Raw genomic sequence first — 13,808 nt, 5'->3', positions numbered from 1 at the left:
GGCATATATTGGGATTTTAGAGACATGCATGCTGCCATCAAGACATCCATGATTATTTCAGCAATGTCTCATTGTGCGCATCAGCGTGACTTCTGCATAAATACAGAATGTGTGCTTGACTGGTCTGCCTGCAGTCCTAATCTGTCTGCTATTGAAAATGCACATCATGAAGCGGAGAATCGGATAACAATGACCATGGACTGTTGAGCAGATGAAGTCTTTTATTAAGCAAGAATGGCAAAATTTCGGTGTGTGGCAGGCATGAAAGTCTAAATGAAATGAAAACACTGGAAATCTTTTATTTGTATTTTTGTTGATTAAATACATGTTCTCGAGAATGCTCAAACACAGATTTTCATTTTACACAATAATAAAAAATAAAAATATTTTGCCAGTGACGCTTCTATAATTCGGCGTACCTAAAGCTAGTTTTGGTTATGTTTTTCAATTAAACCTGGAAATGGACAACAACGTTTTAGAATTTGTAGAACTTCTAGATTCCGCACGTTTTATTAAGTCATTGAAATTGAAAAAATTTAAGGAACTTTGAGACGTTGACCATGTTAAGGCCATTGTGTAAAAAAAGGTTTGATTTCATCAGACTGTGGTTCAGGCTTGGATGGTGATTTCCAGTTTCAGTTTGCAGTGGTTTGAACAGGAAGTGTACAGGAAGTGTAGAGTACTTCTGACTTATTTCAGCAGATTTTTGTCGTCGTACATTCCTTAACACTTTTTTTATTCTTTAGTAGATTAATCCAAATTTTAAAAGCTATTTTCCAACAGATTTTCAACAAAATTGGCAGGCAAAACCGTCTTTCCTGCATAACCAATGACAGGCCACAGCCAGATATGGTTCCTATAGTACTGTTAACTCATATTACTGCCTGGGGGGAAAAATGTAAATCAAATGGAGCATCTTGTGTGAAATCCTAAACCTGTTGCTTTTGTTCATTTTATTTCACTTTTACCTGCTTGATATGACATGGCAGTCTACACAGACAGACAGAGAGATACTGACATGAATTTCTTCACAGTGATATCCATTTTAATCAGAGCCTGTTTCATAAAATGTGTACTCTTGTGACGTGTGCCACTGAATGTGCACAGAAACCACACATCCTCTTCTTTACTTTCAGTTATGAGTGTGGGTTATTCTCTTTTGCCATTTTCAGCTGCACGGCTTTTGAGTCACGGCCAAAGCTCACTGCCTTTGTATCAACGAGATCTGGACTAGTGCGCATTCATGCATTTCTCACGTCTCTTTAGTTTACATATCTCATTGATGAGCACTAAAGAAAGGCCTTAAGGAATGGCTTCAATGACATAGTCTTGTGCTGCTTGCTGTATATAACCTGGAAGATCGTACAGCATACTTACTGAAGACGGTTCCAACTTTTATCAGGTGAGTAGAAATAATACGATAATGTTAACTTTATTCCTCAGAGTGTCTGAGTTGATCTACCATTTCAAAAACATTACTCTGAATTATTCAATATAGCATCATCATTAAGCCATTTGGTGAGATCAACTATAGGAAAGAGCCAAAACAGTTAAAACATCTATCTAATATCTATTTATCCATTATCTGGATTGCCTTCTTGAAACTTAAGCATAACACCAGTGAAGGGGCAGGAATTTCACTTGCACCAAAGAGCCTGGTTGGAAAGATGTATAGTTCCAGCCGAGTGAAATGTAAAGCAGGTTAAATGTGAAGCATAACAGTTTTTATAGGAAACACATATGAAAGAAAAAGAAATCTAGTGTAAGAGTAGTGTAAGAAGGGCATTATGTGGAAAACTTTGCACTTCTTCCCATGCCAGCCAGAAAAAAACCCTCCGTTTCACTTCTGTTTAAGAGTAGGAAATCTGTTCCTTATATGGACAGATCATGCAGAGAGAAATAAATGTGGTTTTTTTATTATTGAATCCAGATCTACAGTACACAAAACAATTTTAAATAAATATTAAATAGACCAAAAAACTGGTTTAGAGGTCAAAAATAATGAGCATTATAAAATGTGGCCTACCTTAGTTTGGTCACTCTTTGGTTCAGTATAGATGAAGGAACATTCAGTATTTGGAAATCTGGTAACTTTATTTGTACTTGCATATGACAAAGCAGTCAAATTTACACAGTCCACTCAGCCCAGATATGGTCAATCAATCAAGACATGCTTTGCCTATTTGGTACTGTAGCTTGATGCTAATGTGGCTAACAAACACTGGATGCCAATAGAAACCCATATCTTTTCAGTAAGTGTATCTGCAAAACTTCTATCGATGTACTCAAAGCTAATCCAGGTCTTAGTTAAGGTCATGCAGACTTGTAAATGTGGTTTAGGACAAAGTATGACTGTGAACCAAAGAAATTAACAAACTTCCTCACAATTTTGGTGCAAGACCTGTTGTTTAAACAGCTGACTGCAGTGCTTAGGTCGGCAGTGATCAACAGAACTGGGTGCAGTTTGAGAGGTTTTGCCAATGTATTTATGGAAAACGTTTGGGTGTCTTGACATCTACTGTTGTTTTGTTAGTCTTGGCTGACTGATTATGTCTGGCATCAGTGTAAAATTGTGTACATTTTTTTTTTATTAACTGGACCTAACAAATTACCACATATGACTGTATATGTTTAGTACTCCATCAAAACCATCTCTCAAAATAGTGCTGGTTTTTCTATAAACACATCATATTCTAAACCACCTGTGGTATAATGTAAAGAATGACCAATTGTATAAAATGTTTCTTTGCCAAAATTTGTCACATTATATGTAAATGTTTATAATTTTTCAGATGTGTTTCTATTCACTGGTTTACAACCGGTTTCTTAGCCCTCCAACATGACTCACTCTGAAGTGAGAGACACAGAAGGTTCATTGAGGTAAGAGGCTTTCAGTAAACTGTATCTATAAAACCCAGTCAGTCGGTACTCTTTGCTTTACACACTTTACAGTAGAAGACATCTTGCATTTTTTCAACATTGCAAGGCCTTGTGTTATGTTTTATAATACTATATAATGCTTGCAATGCTTAGAACAATTTAAACCCTCGAAAACCCAGGCTTATTACATACTAAGGCTTATTAATGAGTAACTACAGGGATTTCAGTGCAAACTATCTGAAGTATTCTATTAAAAAGGTATGTGTAATAAAATTTTGGGCCTGTTTTATAACGGTATTTATGTGACATGAAACAAAACACTGTGATGGCCACATATAAAGAGTGGGATACAAGTGTGAGGAGCACCATGATAGGCTAGATAAATTCCTAACAACCAAGGTCAAAACCAGAAAACACCGAACTACGTCAATCACACTTTATTGAGCCTTCATAAAAAGACAGCACTGTGAAATGTACCCTGCACCCCAAAATATTTTGTAGGGGTAAATTGGAAAGCTTTTGAGTTGTATGTTATAAAAGGGCTATGATTTCACAGAAAGGCAGACTTAATGCAAACATTAAACATTTAAAACAAGGGTGGATGGATAAGCTAAGTGCTTTTATGCTGGAGTTTCTTTGCTGGATGTGGTTAATATGCCAAATGTAGTACATGAGTCTGTGAAGTTGAAGTTGTCATAAGACTTCACATGAACCCTGCTATATAACATTGATGTGCTATAAGCATGTTATAGCAGATGTTATATGGTGACATTAATCTGTCATGTGTCATGTGAACATCCCCCTTAATTGTCATGACATATGTCATAATATGTGAGGTAATGACAACTACAGTTGACTTAGCATAAACATTTCATAAGCTTTTACGACATTGAACATTATGACATCTGTCACGACAGTTATTGGTATTGTTAACATGACCGTGTCATATTACTGAACATAATCTGTCATGACAAACCAAGACAGCATATTACAACTGCTATTACATGTTTTTGGCATGGTAATGTCAGTGTTATGTAGCAGGGTGCAAGTGTTACTGATGTTCTAAACAACTGCGATAAGAGTGTAAAGCACAATACATTAGAACGCAGTATCCTTTGTGTTCTATGACAAAAGTGTTTCAATGTGGTATTCAAATCTAGATGCCTATCCATGAAGAGTGACCAATCAATGGAACCTCCCATAACCTTAAAAGAGGGAGAGCTTTCCACTCTGTTCAGGTATGGACAAGAATTTGACCCTTAAAGTTCAACAGAACCAAACAATACTTTTTAAATGCCCTGTCTAGTCATATTTTGTGATCTGGTAATCTGTTATTATGGCATCTTTTGACTTGCTGCTCATATCTTAGTCAGAAGAGGAGATCAGAGCATAGCTATGTGTCCATGGAGAGTGCCTGGTCAATGGATGTCCCTGCAAACTTCACAGAGGGAGCCTTTTCTACTGAGTGGAGGTAAAACGTATTTAAAGAAATATATATATTTTTTTCATCAGTGTCATCATTAATGCAAAGTTATGTTAAGTTTATTTCACTGAGGCTGAGTCGGGGGTACTAGAACATTAATAACTCATTCCACACCAGCTCACCTAGGACCTACCAGGTCACCTCATAGATTTCCACAAAAATTACAGCAAAAACTTCAATTTACTTCATGCAACCATGCCATGTTTTCAAAAACTGTGCTCAAAATAACTTTGAAACTATTAATTTCTATGAAAGATTTGTCCATGTCAGCTTATAAATGGAGTTTAACTGCTCACTGTTTTGGAATTTATCATGATTGTATGAATTAAACATGGTTTTCCTTAATTTTTCACAGAGGTCAATAGCATTCTGGATATTAGGGAACAGTAATTTAGCCATAGTCACCTCGTAACTTGGATTGACACATTTCTTATGTTATTGTCCTGCAGTGGACAACCTGAAGCAATAAAGACATCATATGGAAAACATCTGGAGTCAGTATTCCAGGTACATTAATGAGTCCTTAAAGCTAAGCAACAGGAAAGCTTATCTAGTTTCAGAGATTTGGTATTATTGATTACTATCCACCAACTTCTTTATGATAATTCCCCTGTTGAATCTAAGCTTTAAGAACTGTGTCTAATTTTAGGAACTTGAACACAAGGTCATCTCTTTGGTGAAGAGTGAACTGAATAGATTCAAGAAGCTGCTGAGACCAGATTATTCAGAATGCTGTGAGAGAGAGGCAGAGGAGAAGGAGGATCAAAGTTCTCCTAGACAAGCAGCACTGAAGATCACACTGCACATCCTTAAGAGCATGAACCAGTCAGACCTTGCTAATACCCTATTGACCAGTGAGGGATTTTTCATTATACTGCTGCATTTACATTTTGACCATAGACAGCTGACATAGACAAACTGGATTTTCCATTGCTTCCAAAGGAGTAGTGACTATGACAGCAAACCACAGCTGTTACCAAATATTTGTCTAATGTTCATTTTTACTTCACTTTTTATTTCACTGCAACAGTGAAATAAACCAGCTGCTGATATTTTGAGAATCATGAAGGCAAAAGTCTCATTATTAATTTCAGGTGCACTCTGTATTGTAGAACTAAAAATCTATACAGAGTATCCTGCAGACTTTTCTCTATATTACATCCTTTAAAATGATTCTTCAAGGGTTCTTTAGTAAAGATAATGGTTCTACGTACAAGCATGAACACTTAAATAACCATCTGTATGCTTAAATGGTTCTTCAGATTGATGGACAATGGGTTATATATTTTTGTATAGAACTTTTTTGAATATGATTTTCAAAACCATTTTCAGGACTGTATACAACAATATTCAACACATTCTGCATCAATCTGAAGAACAATGCAAAGAATGCTTTAAGCATATAATTGGTTCTTTGAGTGCTCATGGTTCTATGTAGAGCCATTGTTTTTACTAAAGAACCCTTTTTTAAGAGTGTACATTAACCATCAATAATGCTAAAGCTGTCCTTTGAAAATCACCCCTTCTTTGGCCACTGTCAGTCGTGTTACCCTTTGTCAAAATATGCTACATTTAACTTCCTTCTTAATTTGTTGTAAGCTCATGAGTCATAGAATGCATTTGGTCATGCTAAAAAATACTAACACTTTTAATTGGTAATGTCTTCCTCTGTTTGTCAGAACTAGCACCGGTGGCTTACAAAAAAATCAAATCAAAACTAAGGAAAAAGTTTGAAATGATTAATGAAGGAATTTCAAAACAAGTAAATTCAGCATTTCTGAATGAGATCTACACAGAGCTCTACATCACAGAAGGTGAGAGTGGGGAGGTCAATAATAAACATGAGGTCAGACAGATTGAGACAGCATCCAGAAGACCAGCAGGACAAGAGACACCCATCAACTGCAATGACATCTTTAAACTCTTCACTGGACCCAACAAACCAATCAGAACTGTACTGACTAAAGGAGTTGCTGGAATTGGGAAAACAGTTTCAGTGCAGAAGTTCATTTTGGACTGGGCTGAAGGAAAAGCTAATCAGGATGTCCACTGTATATTTCCACTTCCTTTTAGGGAGCTGAATTTGATGAAGGACAAAAAGCTCAGTTTGATGGATCTACTTCACTGCTTTTTGACAGAAACTAAAGATATAACATTGAGCCACAATGATTTTTATAAAATCTTGTTTATTTGTGATGGTCTGGATGAGTGCAGACTTCCTCTAGATTTCCAAAACAATGAGAGCTTGTCAGATGTGACAGAGGTGGCTTCAGTGGATGCGGTGCTGACAAACCTCATCAATGGAAATCTGCTTCCCTCTGCTTGTCTTTGGATCACCTCTCGACCAGCAGCGTGTGATCAGATCCCTTCCAAGTTTGTTGACCAGGTAACAGAGGTACGAGGGTTCAGTGACCCTCAGAAAGAGGAATACTTCAGGAAGAGGATCAGTGACCAGAGTGTGGCCAACAGAGTCATCACACATATGAAGTCATCAAAAAGCCTCTACATCATGTGCCACATACCGGTCTTCTGTTGGATTGCAGCCACTGTTCTAAAGAAAATTTTGAGCCAAGCAGCAACTGGAGAGATCCCCAAGACTCTGACTCAAATGTTCACACATTTCTTATCCTTCCAGACCAGACGGAGCAGTATGAAGTACCCAAGAAAATTAGAAAATTCTCCTAACCAAATCAGAAAGCACATTCTGGCACTGGGAAAACTGGCATTTCAACAGCTGGAAAAAGGTAACCTGATTTTCTATGAGGAAGATCTCAGGTTATGTGGAATTGATATCACTGAAATGTCAGTCTACTCAGGGCTCTGCACCCAAATCTTTCGAGAAGAGCTTGGGCTGCAGCTGGGGAAGGTGTTCAGCTTTGTGCATCTGAGTGTTCAGGAGTTTCTTGCAGCTTTATATGTGCTTGTCTCATTCACCAACAAAGATGTTCTAGAAATGCAAGTCATCGAGCACACTGGCCTCGTAAATAAGGCAACACTATCTGAGTTTCTTAAGAGTGCAGTGGACAAGACCTTACAGAGCAAGAATGGACACTTGGATCTTTTCCTCCGCTTCCTTCTGGGTCTTTCCTTGGAGTCCAATCAGGCTCTTTTGCAAGGACTGATGACACAATCAGGAAGCAGCTCACACAAAGAGGAAACAGTCAAGCACATCAAGAAGAAAATTAAGATGAATCCTTCTCCCGAAAAATCAGTCAATCTGTTCTACTGTCTGAATGAACTCAATGACCACTCTCTAGTGCAGGATGTCCAAGCATATCTGAGTGGTAGTGATGACAGTTGCCTCCAGGGAGTCAAGCTATCTCCTGTTCAGTGGTTAGCTATAGTGTTTGTGTTGCTGAATTCTGAAGATGAGCTGGAGGAGTTTAAACTGAATAAATATGACCCATCAGAGGAATGTCTTCAAAATTTATTGCCTGTGGTTCAAGTATGTAGAAAAGCTCGGTTAGTATTTCTCAATTTGATTCTCTAATGGGATAAATGCCTTTACAGAAATTTTAATGGCCATTACACTCAAATGTAAGAAATATGAAATAGTTGCTCAATTCTTTTGTGTAGTGTGATGTTTGTAAGTGTTAAATGGTACAATGAGACATTTGGAGAAGCAGTCAAATTGTTTTGTTCATATTAGTGAGTAAGGTCCCTGGCAATGCCATAGCCATATGTAGTTGACATAACTGACAGTTATCATTCTCCTCTATGTGTCTGGAGCTGTCCAGGGACATTTCATTCATGACACACAAAGATGTGGTGACACTTCACATGTCTTGCTGATAGAACATGGTAGCATTGTGTGAAAATCTAGCCAACAGGTGGAATTAGACATAACTAAAATTATGGAGAAAATGGGTTAGTAAATAAAAATAATAAAAAGCACAATGGAAAAGGGTTAATATACATTATTATTTGTTTTTTAATGGAATCATCAGCTATATTGGCCTGGTCTCTCTTGAAAAAATAATTCTTTATGTTCATTAGGACATTTTTGGTAAAATAAAGGAAAATTATGTTATTGTTCTGATACATCTTAATTTCTCTCCCAGGCTTAGCAACTGCAACCTTACGGAGAAAAGCTGTGAAATTCTAGCCTCAGCTATCAGCTCAAGCACCTCAAATTTAAGAGAACTGTATCTTAGTAACAATGAACTGCAGGATTCAGGAGTGAGGTTGCTCTCAGCTGGGCTACTGAATCCACACTGTAAGATAGAGACATTAAGGTAAGATTATCACTTATCTATAGTCCATTATTAAGAGTGTCTCATCAGGAGAATCCTCTGGTGTCCAAACCTAAAATGTGCACTAAAAGCTATACAGGTTACTGAAATATGGTACTTTACATTATACGGGGTGATTTCAAAAAGATTCATCTGATGTCAAAGTGGCATATTTTTACAACCGTGAGGCAGCTAGGAACCAATCACATACCAACTGAAAGAGGGGGTGATAGAGTTTATGACTGTCACCAGAAGATGCCTCCCTTCAGTCTGTAAGGAGATGGTGACCCCTGAGCAGAATCCGTCATAATTGTGCAGCATGATTTTCATCGGCAGTGAACCTCCAACAGCTCCGAGCATTCATCGTTGGTTCTACGACACTGGATTATCTCTGAAATCACACTGAAAGGGCTGTGAGTGCAGTGACAGCTGACATGCTCGGTCGAGTATGGAATTAATTTGACATCCATCCATTTTCCAAGCCGCTTCTCCGTCAGGGTCGCGGGGGGGTGCTGGAGCCTATCCCAGCAGTCTTCGGGCGGAAGGCAGGATACAGTCCAGTCACCAGTCCATCGCAGGGCAGACAGACAGACACAGACAGTCACTCACACACTCACACCTAGGGGCAGTTTAGCATGTCCAATTGGCCTGACTGCATGTCTTTGGACTGTGGGAGGAAACCGGAGAACCCGGAGGAAACCCACGCAGACACGGGGAGAACATGCAAACTCCACACAGAGAGGACCCTGGTCACCCGGCCGGGGAATCGAACCCAGGCCCTCCTTGCTGTGAGGCCCTCATATGGCGCATGTGTAAAATTAAATAATAAACTTTATGCTTACTTAAAACATTTACAATTTACTGCATTGTTCTGTAATCATTTACAAGTGAAATAAATCATTTTAAAATCGGATGAATTTTTTTAATCACCCTGTAAAGTATATGGAATAGGTATGGACTATGCTCACAGCCCTTTCCCATTAATGTTAAAATAACTTTTGGTGGATTTAAGCAGAAGGCATCTCAGGTATGATAAGCTGATATACCAGTCAGTTCTCAGTCAGTAAAATTGGAAAAAGAATGAATTTGAAAGAAACAATAAAATTTTAGATGCCATCTGGTTGCCTAAACCTTTCTGTTTCATGCAGCATCTCTATCAAGAATATCTCTGACTTCATTCATTCAGATATTTTACATGCTTATTTCCAAATAACGTAGTATATGTGCTCTCTCCTAGCCTGAATGGTTGCAATCTTACTGAGAGAAGCTGTGGAGTTCTGGCCTCAGTACTCAGCTCAAATATATCAAGGCTGAAAGAGCTGGATCTGAGTTACAACGAACTGAATTCTGGTATGAAGCAGTTGTCTGCTGGACTGGAGAATTCACACTGTAAATTGGAGAGACTAAGGTGAGACTTTCTATTCTACATTGGCATTGGCCAATAAAAAAAGCACTTGCTGCTTCGTGGTTTGATGACACATTCTTTGTTTCAAACACTGTTTTTAAGTGACAAGGCAAATAAAACTTTGGATTTGCTCGCTGTGTGTGTGTGTGTGTGTGTGTGTGTGTGTGTGTGTGTGGTAATCCTTCAAATTAGTTAAGCTTAACTCTTTCTTTTTCTGCAATAGGTCTCGTACACAACATACACTGTAGATTTCTTTAAATGCTCCAGGTGTTTGTCAATACTGTCATTTGTTTGTTAATTTTTAGATGCATCAAGCTGTAATTATAGGGAATTCTCTCTCTCTGTGCAGCCTCTATAACTGTAACATGGACGAGGAAGACTGTGCTGCTCTGATTTCAGCTCTGAAATTAAACCCCTTACACCTGAGAGAGCTCAATCTGGGCTTGAACAAACCAGGAGATACAGGAGTGGAACATCTCTCTGCTCTACTGGAGGATCAAAATTGCAAACTGGAGAAATTAAAGTGAGTGACTGACAAACAGGCAATCGTTATATCTATAATACTTTTTCTGTGCTGTAAGCTGACTTTGAGAAAGAAATGGAAGAAGATATTTTCAGCAAAAACAGATAAGCTTGACTGGTTCCTTTGTCCATTTCTGTGATCCCATTTACACAACTCAACCACACATAAAATGTTGTATTAAATGAACATGAGCCACTGATAATTCAGGCTTCCTTTTCAATCTTTTATTACTGAAGATGAATTCAGCCAGTTTGCATTCTTTACTATGTAATTATTGAATAATAAGCCTTAATACGCCAGTGAATTTTTAGAGTTTAAAGTTAGTGATGCATCAATTTTATTTTGTGTATTGATAACTGTAGATGATAAAGAGCATATGGGGAACTTTGAAATTATTTAGAGGACTGAATTGATTCGCTGTCTTTTTCCCACTCTCACAGCTGCTTTATATAAAGAAAAGCTTTCTTTTTCTTACCACAGGTTGTTCAACTGCAGTATTAGCAAGGAAGGCTGCGCTGCTCTGGTGTCAGCTCTAACTTCAAACCCATCACATCTCACAGAACTTGATCTGACATGGAACACAGTAGGAGATTCAGAAATTAAGCTGCTGTCTGCTCTAAAGGGGAATCCACACTATAAACTGGAGAAACTACTGTGAGTTACAGTCACACCATGTCTTTTACTTTAGATCAAACGTGTTTGACATTTATATTAAAAGGAGACTTAAAATTTTACAAGACAGAAAAAAACTTAATCCATGGGTGTCCAATCTTATCCGAAAATGGCTGGGTGTGGCTGCAGGTTGTTATTATTAATTATGTCTTGTATGATTGTGTGTTACAGCCTCCATGTACCTGAACAAATGAGAACCTTGGACAAGAAGAGCAGTCAGCGAAAATACCATCAATAACTGAATAACTCTATGTAAGCATTTTTCAATTGTAAGGACTCCCATAGGACCACCACAGAGCAGGTGGATCATTCTCAGCACTGCAGTGACACTGACATGGTGGTGACATGTTAGTGTGTTGTCCTGGTATGAGCGGATCAGACACAGCTGTGTTTAACACTGTCCACTCACTGTCCACTCTATTAGACACAATTATTTTGTTGGTCCACCTTGTAGAAAGTCAGAGAGAGTAGCTGATGTGTTGCTGCTTAGTTTTTGTCACCCTCTAGTCAAGTTTAGTGTCATTACAGGTTATGTCAGATTCTAATATGTGCTGTATACTGTAGTTAGCCATCATGACATCAAACATTCTGACTCTGTCATGACAATTACTTGTAACATGGCTACATTACTGAATATAAATCATGACAGCATATTGTTGCTATGACATGCTTATATAGCAGGTCCAAGTGAAGTTTTATTCAGATTTATCTTTAAGTTCTTAATTTGCTAATAATCCAATATTGCAGCAGATACATTTAGAACATTTATTCACAGAGAAGTGAATGACATTGTACACTGAAAATATAATGCACTGAACTGAACTTGATTCAAATGTGTACATAATTTCCAAGTGAATAAAATTATTACATTAATATAGTTTTGTCTTTTAGTTGACTTTCCCTTGGCAATAATTGATGTCCGGTTTGTGTCAAGTAAAGTAAATGTACTTTTATCAGTGTGTAACATTCTAAAACATTACTATCAACACAAATGTGAACTTAATAATCTAATAACTAAATAAAATCAGATTTCTTCATTAATCAGATCAACACATTTACATAGCTGGAGATGCAGAAACTCCACATCTATAGGAGTCAGGCAGTAATTGGATTTCTGCTTTGCAACCAGCCAATAAACTCACAGCAGAAGTGACATAAACTTATTTATTTATAACTTGCTTATTTATCTCTGGTAACACTAATGTTTTACACATGCTCATACAAAGAAATCAGAGTAAGAGTTCACATATGCTGACAAATGTGATTACTGAGCTAAAATCCAGCCTCTTTATCAGATTTCTTAATCGTATTTTCAGACCTTACTTCGATCAAAAAAAAAAAAAACAGACTGTGCTGTTTACATGACCATTTGATTAATCAGATAACTGCAGAAATCTGATTATGATTATATTTTAATCTAAGCTAATGATAGTTTTGTTCATTTTATTAGGACTGATCCTCTCTTCACTGTTTATATGTATTTTGTGCCCCGCTGTAATTTTTAGAACAGCATAGCAACAACAAGTCTGGGTAAATCATTTTAACTGAGGCTGAACTTAAAGATAATAACCACAAGATGGTGTGCTACCTTAAACAAGACAGCATGACTGAGCTAAGCAGAGCTTGTCCATGACTACAAAAGCAGTATTTATTCCAGCCAGTGTATTTTGTGAGTGCGGAGGTGATCCTACTTATCTTCTCTTTTTGTTTTATTTTCAGCAGAATTATTTTAGTTAAATGAACTGGTAAATGATATATTTTTTTACCAAAAGTGTTACTTTCTGGTACAGAAAAGGGGACCAATAGAGTCCTATTAGTAAATGGCCCTGAAAAATTACTGAATTAGATTTTTATCATAAACACACCAAGTTGTTCACTTTTGCTGGCTACCATATGGTAGGTACTAGCTATAGAAATCACTGGCCTTGATACAGTAGAATTCTACATTTTAGCCATTATTTTAGAGTTTGAGTTATCATTTTAGAGTTTATGTGCAGGTTTTGAACAGTTAGAGTTACAATTTTTTTATTTCATTGTGCTCTTAATGTCAAAACACATCATGCTAGATACAGCAGGTGTACTCAATAAACAGGCAACTATTGTGTGTTTCAATGAATACATAAGACCAAACATTTGCCCAAAATGTAGTATGTCCCCTGTAAAGCACTTCTTGTAAGTCGCTCTGGATAAGAGCGTCTGCTAAATGCTGTAAATGTAAATGTAGTGCAAAAAGGAACAAAAAAATGTTGCATCATTAAACATACATGTACAATATGAATCTGACATCTTCACCTCCTGTTGAGCAGGTGAAGGTGACTATCTACAGTGATATTATAAGTAGTTCAAAGTACCATGATCAAAGTCAGTGACCTTCATATCTTCTCTGTGGACACATGGGTTATAAGTACTATTTGAACAGGATTATTTTTAATAATAAAGGAGGTGGGATAAATGAATTTTTACTATTGTTTCTCAGTGATTTTAGACCTGTCTGAATCTGACATCAGTCATGTTTACTTCACACTCCCACATAGACACTTTTTGTTGTAAACTGAGTAGCTGCTCCTACCTCTGTAATGTAACCTAAGATTCCTAATTCTGTGTGAACTTGTC

The 13,808-nt window shown here is 37.3% G+C and overlaps 1 protein-coding gene across 1 annotated transcript; it reads left to right on the top strand.

The window, feature by feature from the left end:
- Window positions 1-1,177: 1,177 nt before the first annotated feature.
- LOC108441550 (NACHT, LRR and PYD domains-containing protein 3-like) lies at window positions 1,178-12,072 on the top strand. The gene is made up of 12 exons (XM_017721130.1): window positions 1,178-1,402; window positions 2,793-2,880; window positions 4,041-4,118; window positions 4,250-4,351; window positions 4,813-4,870; window positions 5,013-5,217; window positions 6,043-7,825; window positions 8,425-8,598; window positions 9,833-10,003; window positions 10,350-10,523; window positions 11,004-11,177; window positions 11,367-12,072. Exons 2-12 carry the CDS (start codon window positions 2,840-2,842, stop codon window positions 11,431-11,433), a joined length of 3,027 nt encoding a protein of 1,008 aa, XP_017576619.1. The 5' UTR covers window positions 1,178-1,402; window positions 2,793-2,839; the 3' UTR covers window positions 11,434-12,072.
- Window positions 12,073-13,808: the final 1,736 nt, after the last annotated feature.

The sequence above is a fragment of the Pygocentrus nattereri genome, chromosome 9 (assembly GCF_015220715.1).
Source record: "Pygocentrus nattereri isolate fPygNat1 chromosome 9, fPygNat1.pri, whole genome shotgun sequence".
Classification (NCBI taxonomy): domain Eukaryota; kingdom Metazoa; phylum Chordata; class Actinopteri; order Characiformes; family Serrasalmidae; genus Pygocentrus; species Pygocentrus nattereri.
This window is presented reverse-complemented; position numbering and strand designations above follow the sequence as displayed.

What these genes read in the sequence shown, in the direction of transcription:
- LOC108441550 (XM_017721130.1), top strand. Translation starts at nt 2,840, where the DNA reads ATGACTCACTCTGAAGTGAGAGACACAGAAGGTTCATTGAG. An exon ending in GACACAGAAGGTTCATTGAG is followed by an intron (nt 2,881 to 4,040) that starts GTAAGAGGCTTT and finishes ATTCAAATCTAG; the next exon opens with ATGCCTATCCATGAAGAGTG. An exon ending in GCCTTTTCTACTGAGTGGAG is followed by an intron (nt 4,352 to 4,812) that starts GTAAAACGTATT and finishes ATTGTCCTGCAG; the next exon opens with TGGACAACCTGAAGCAATAA.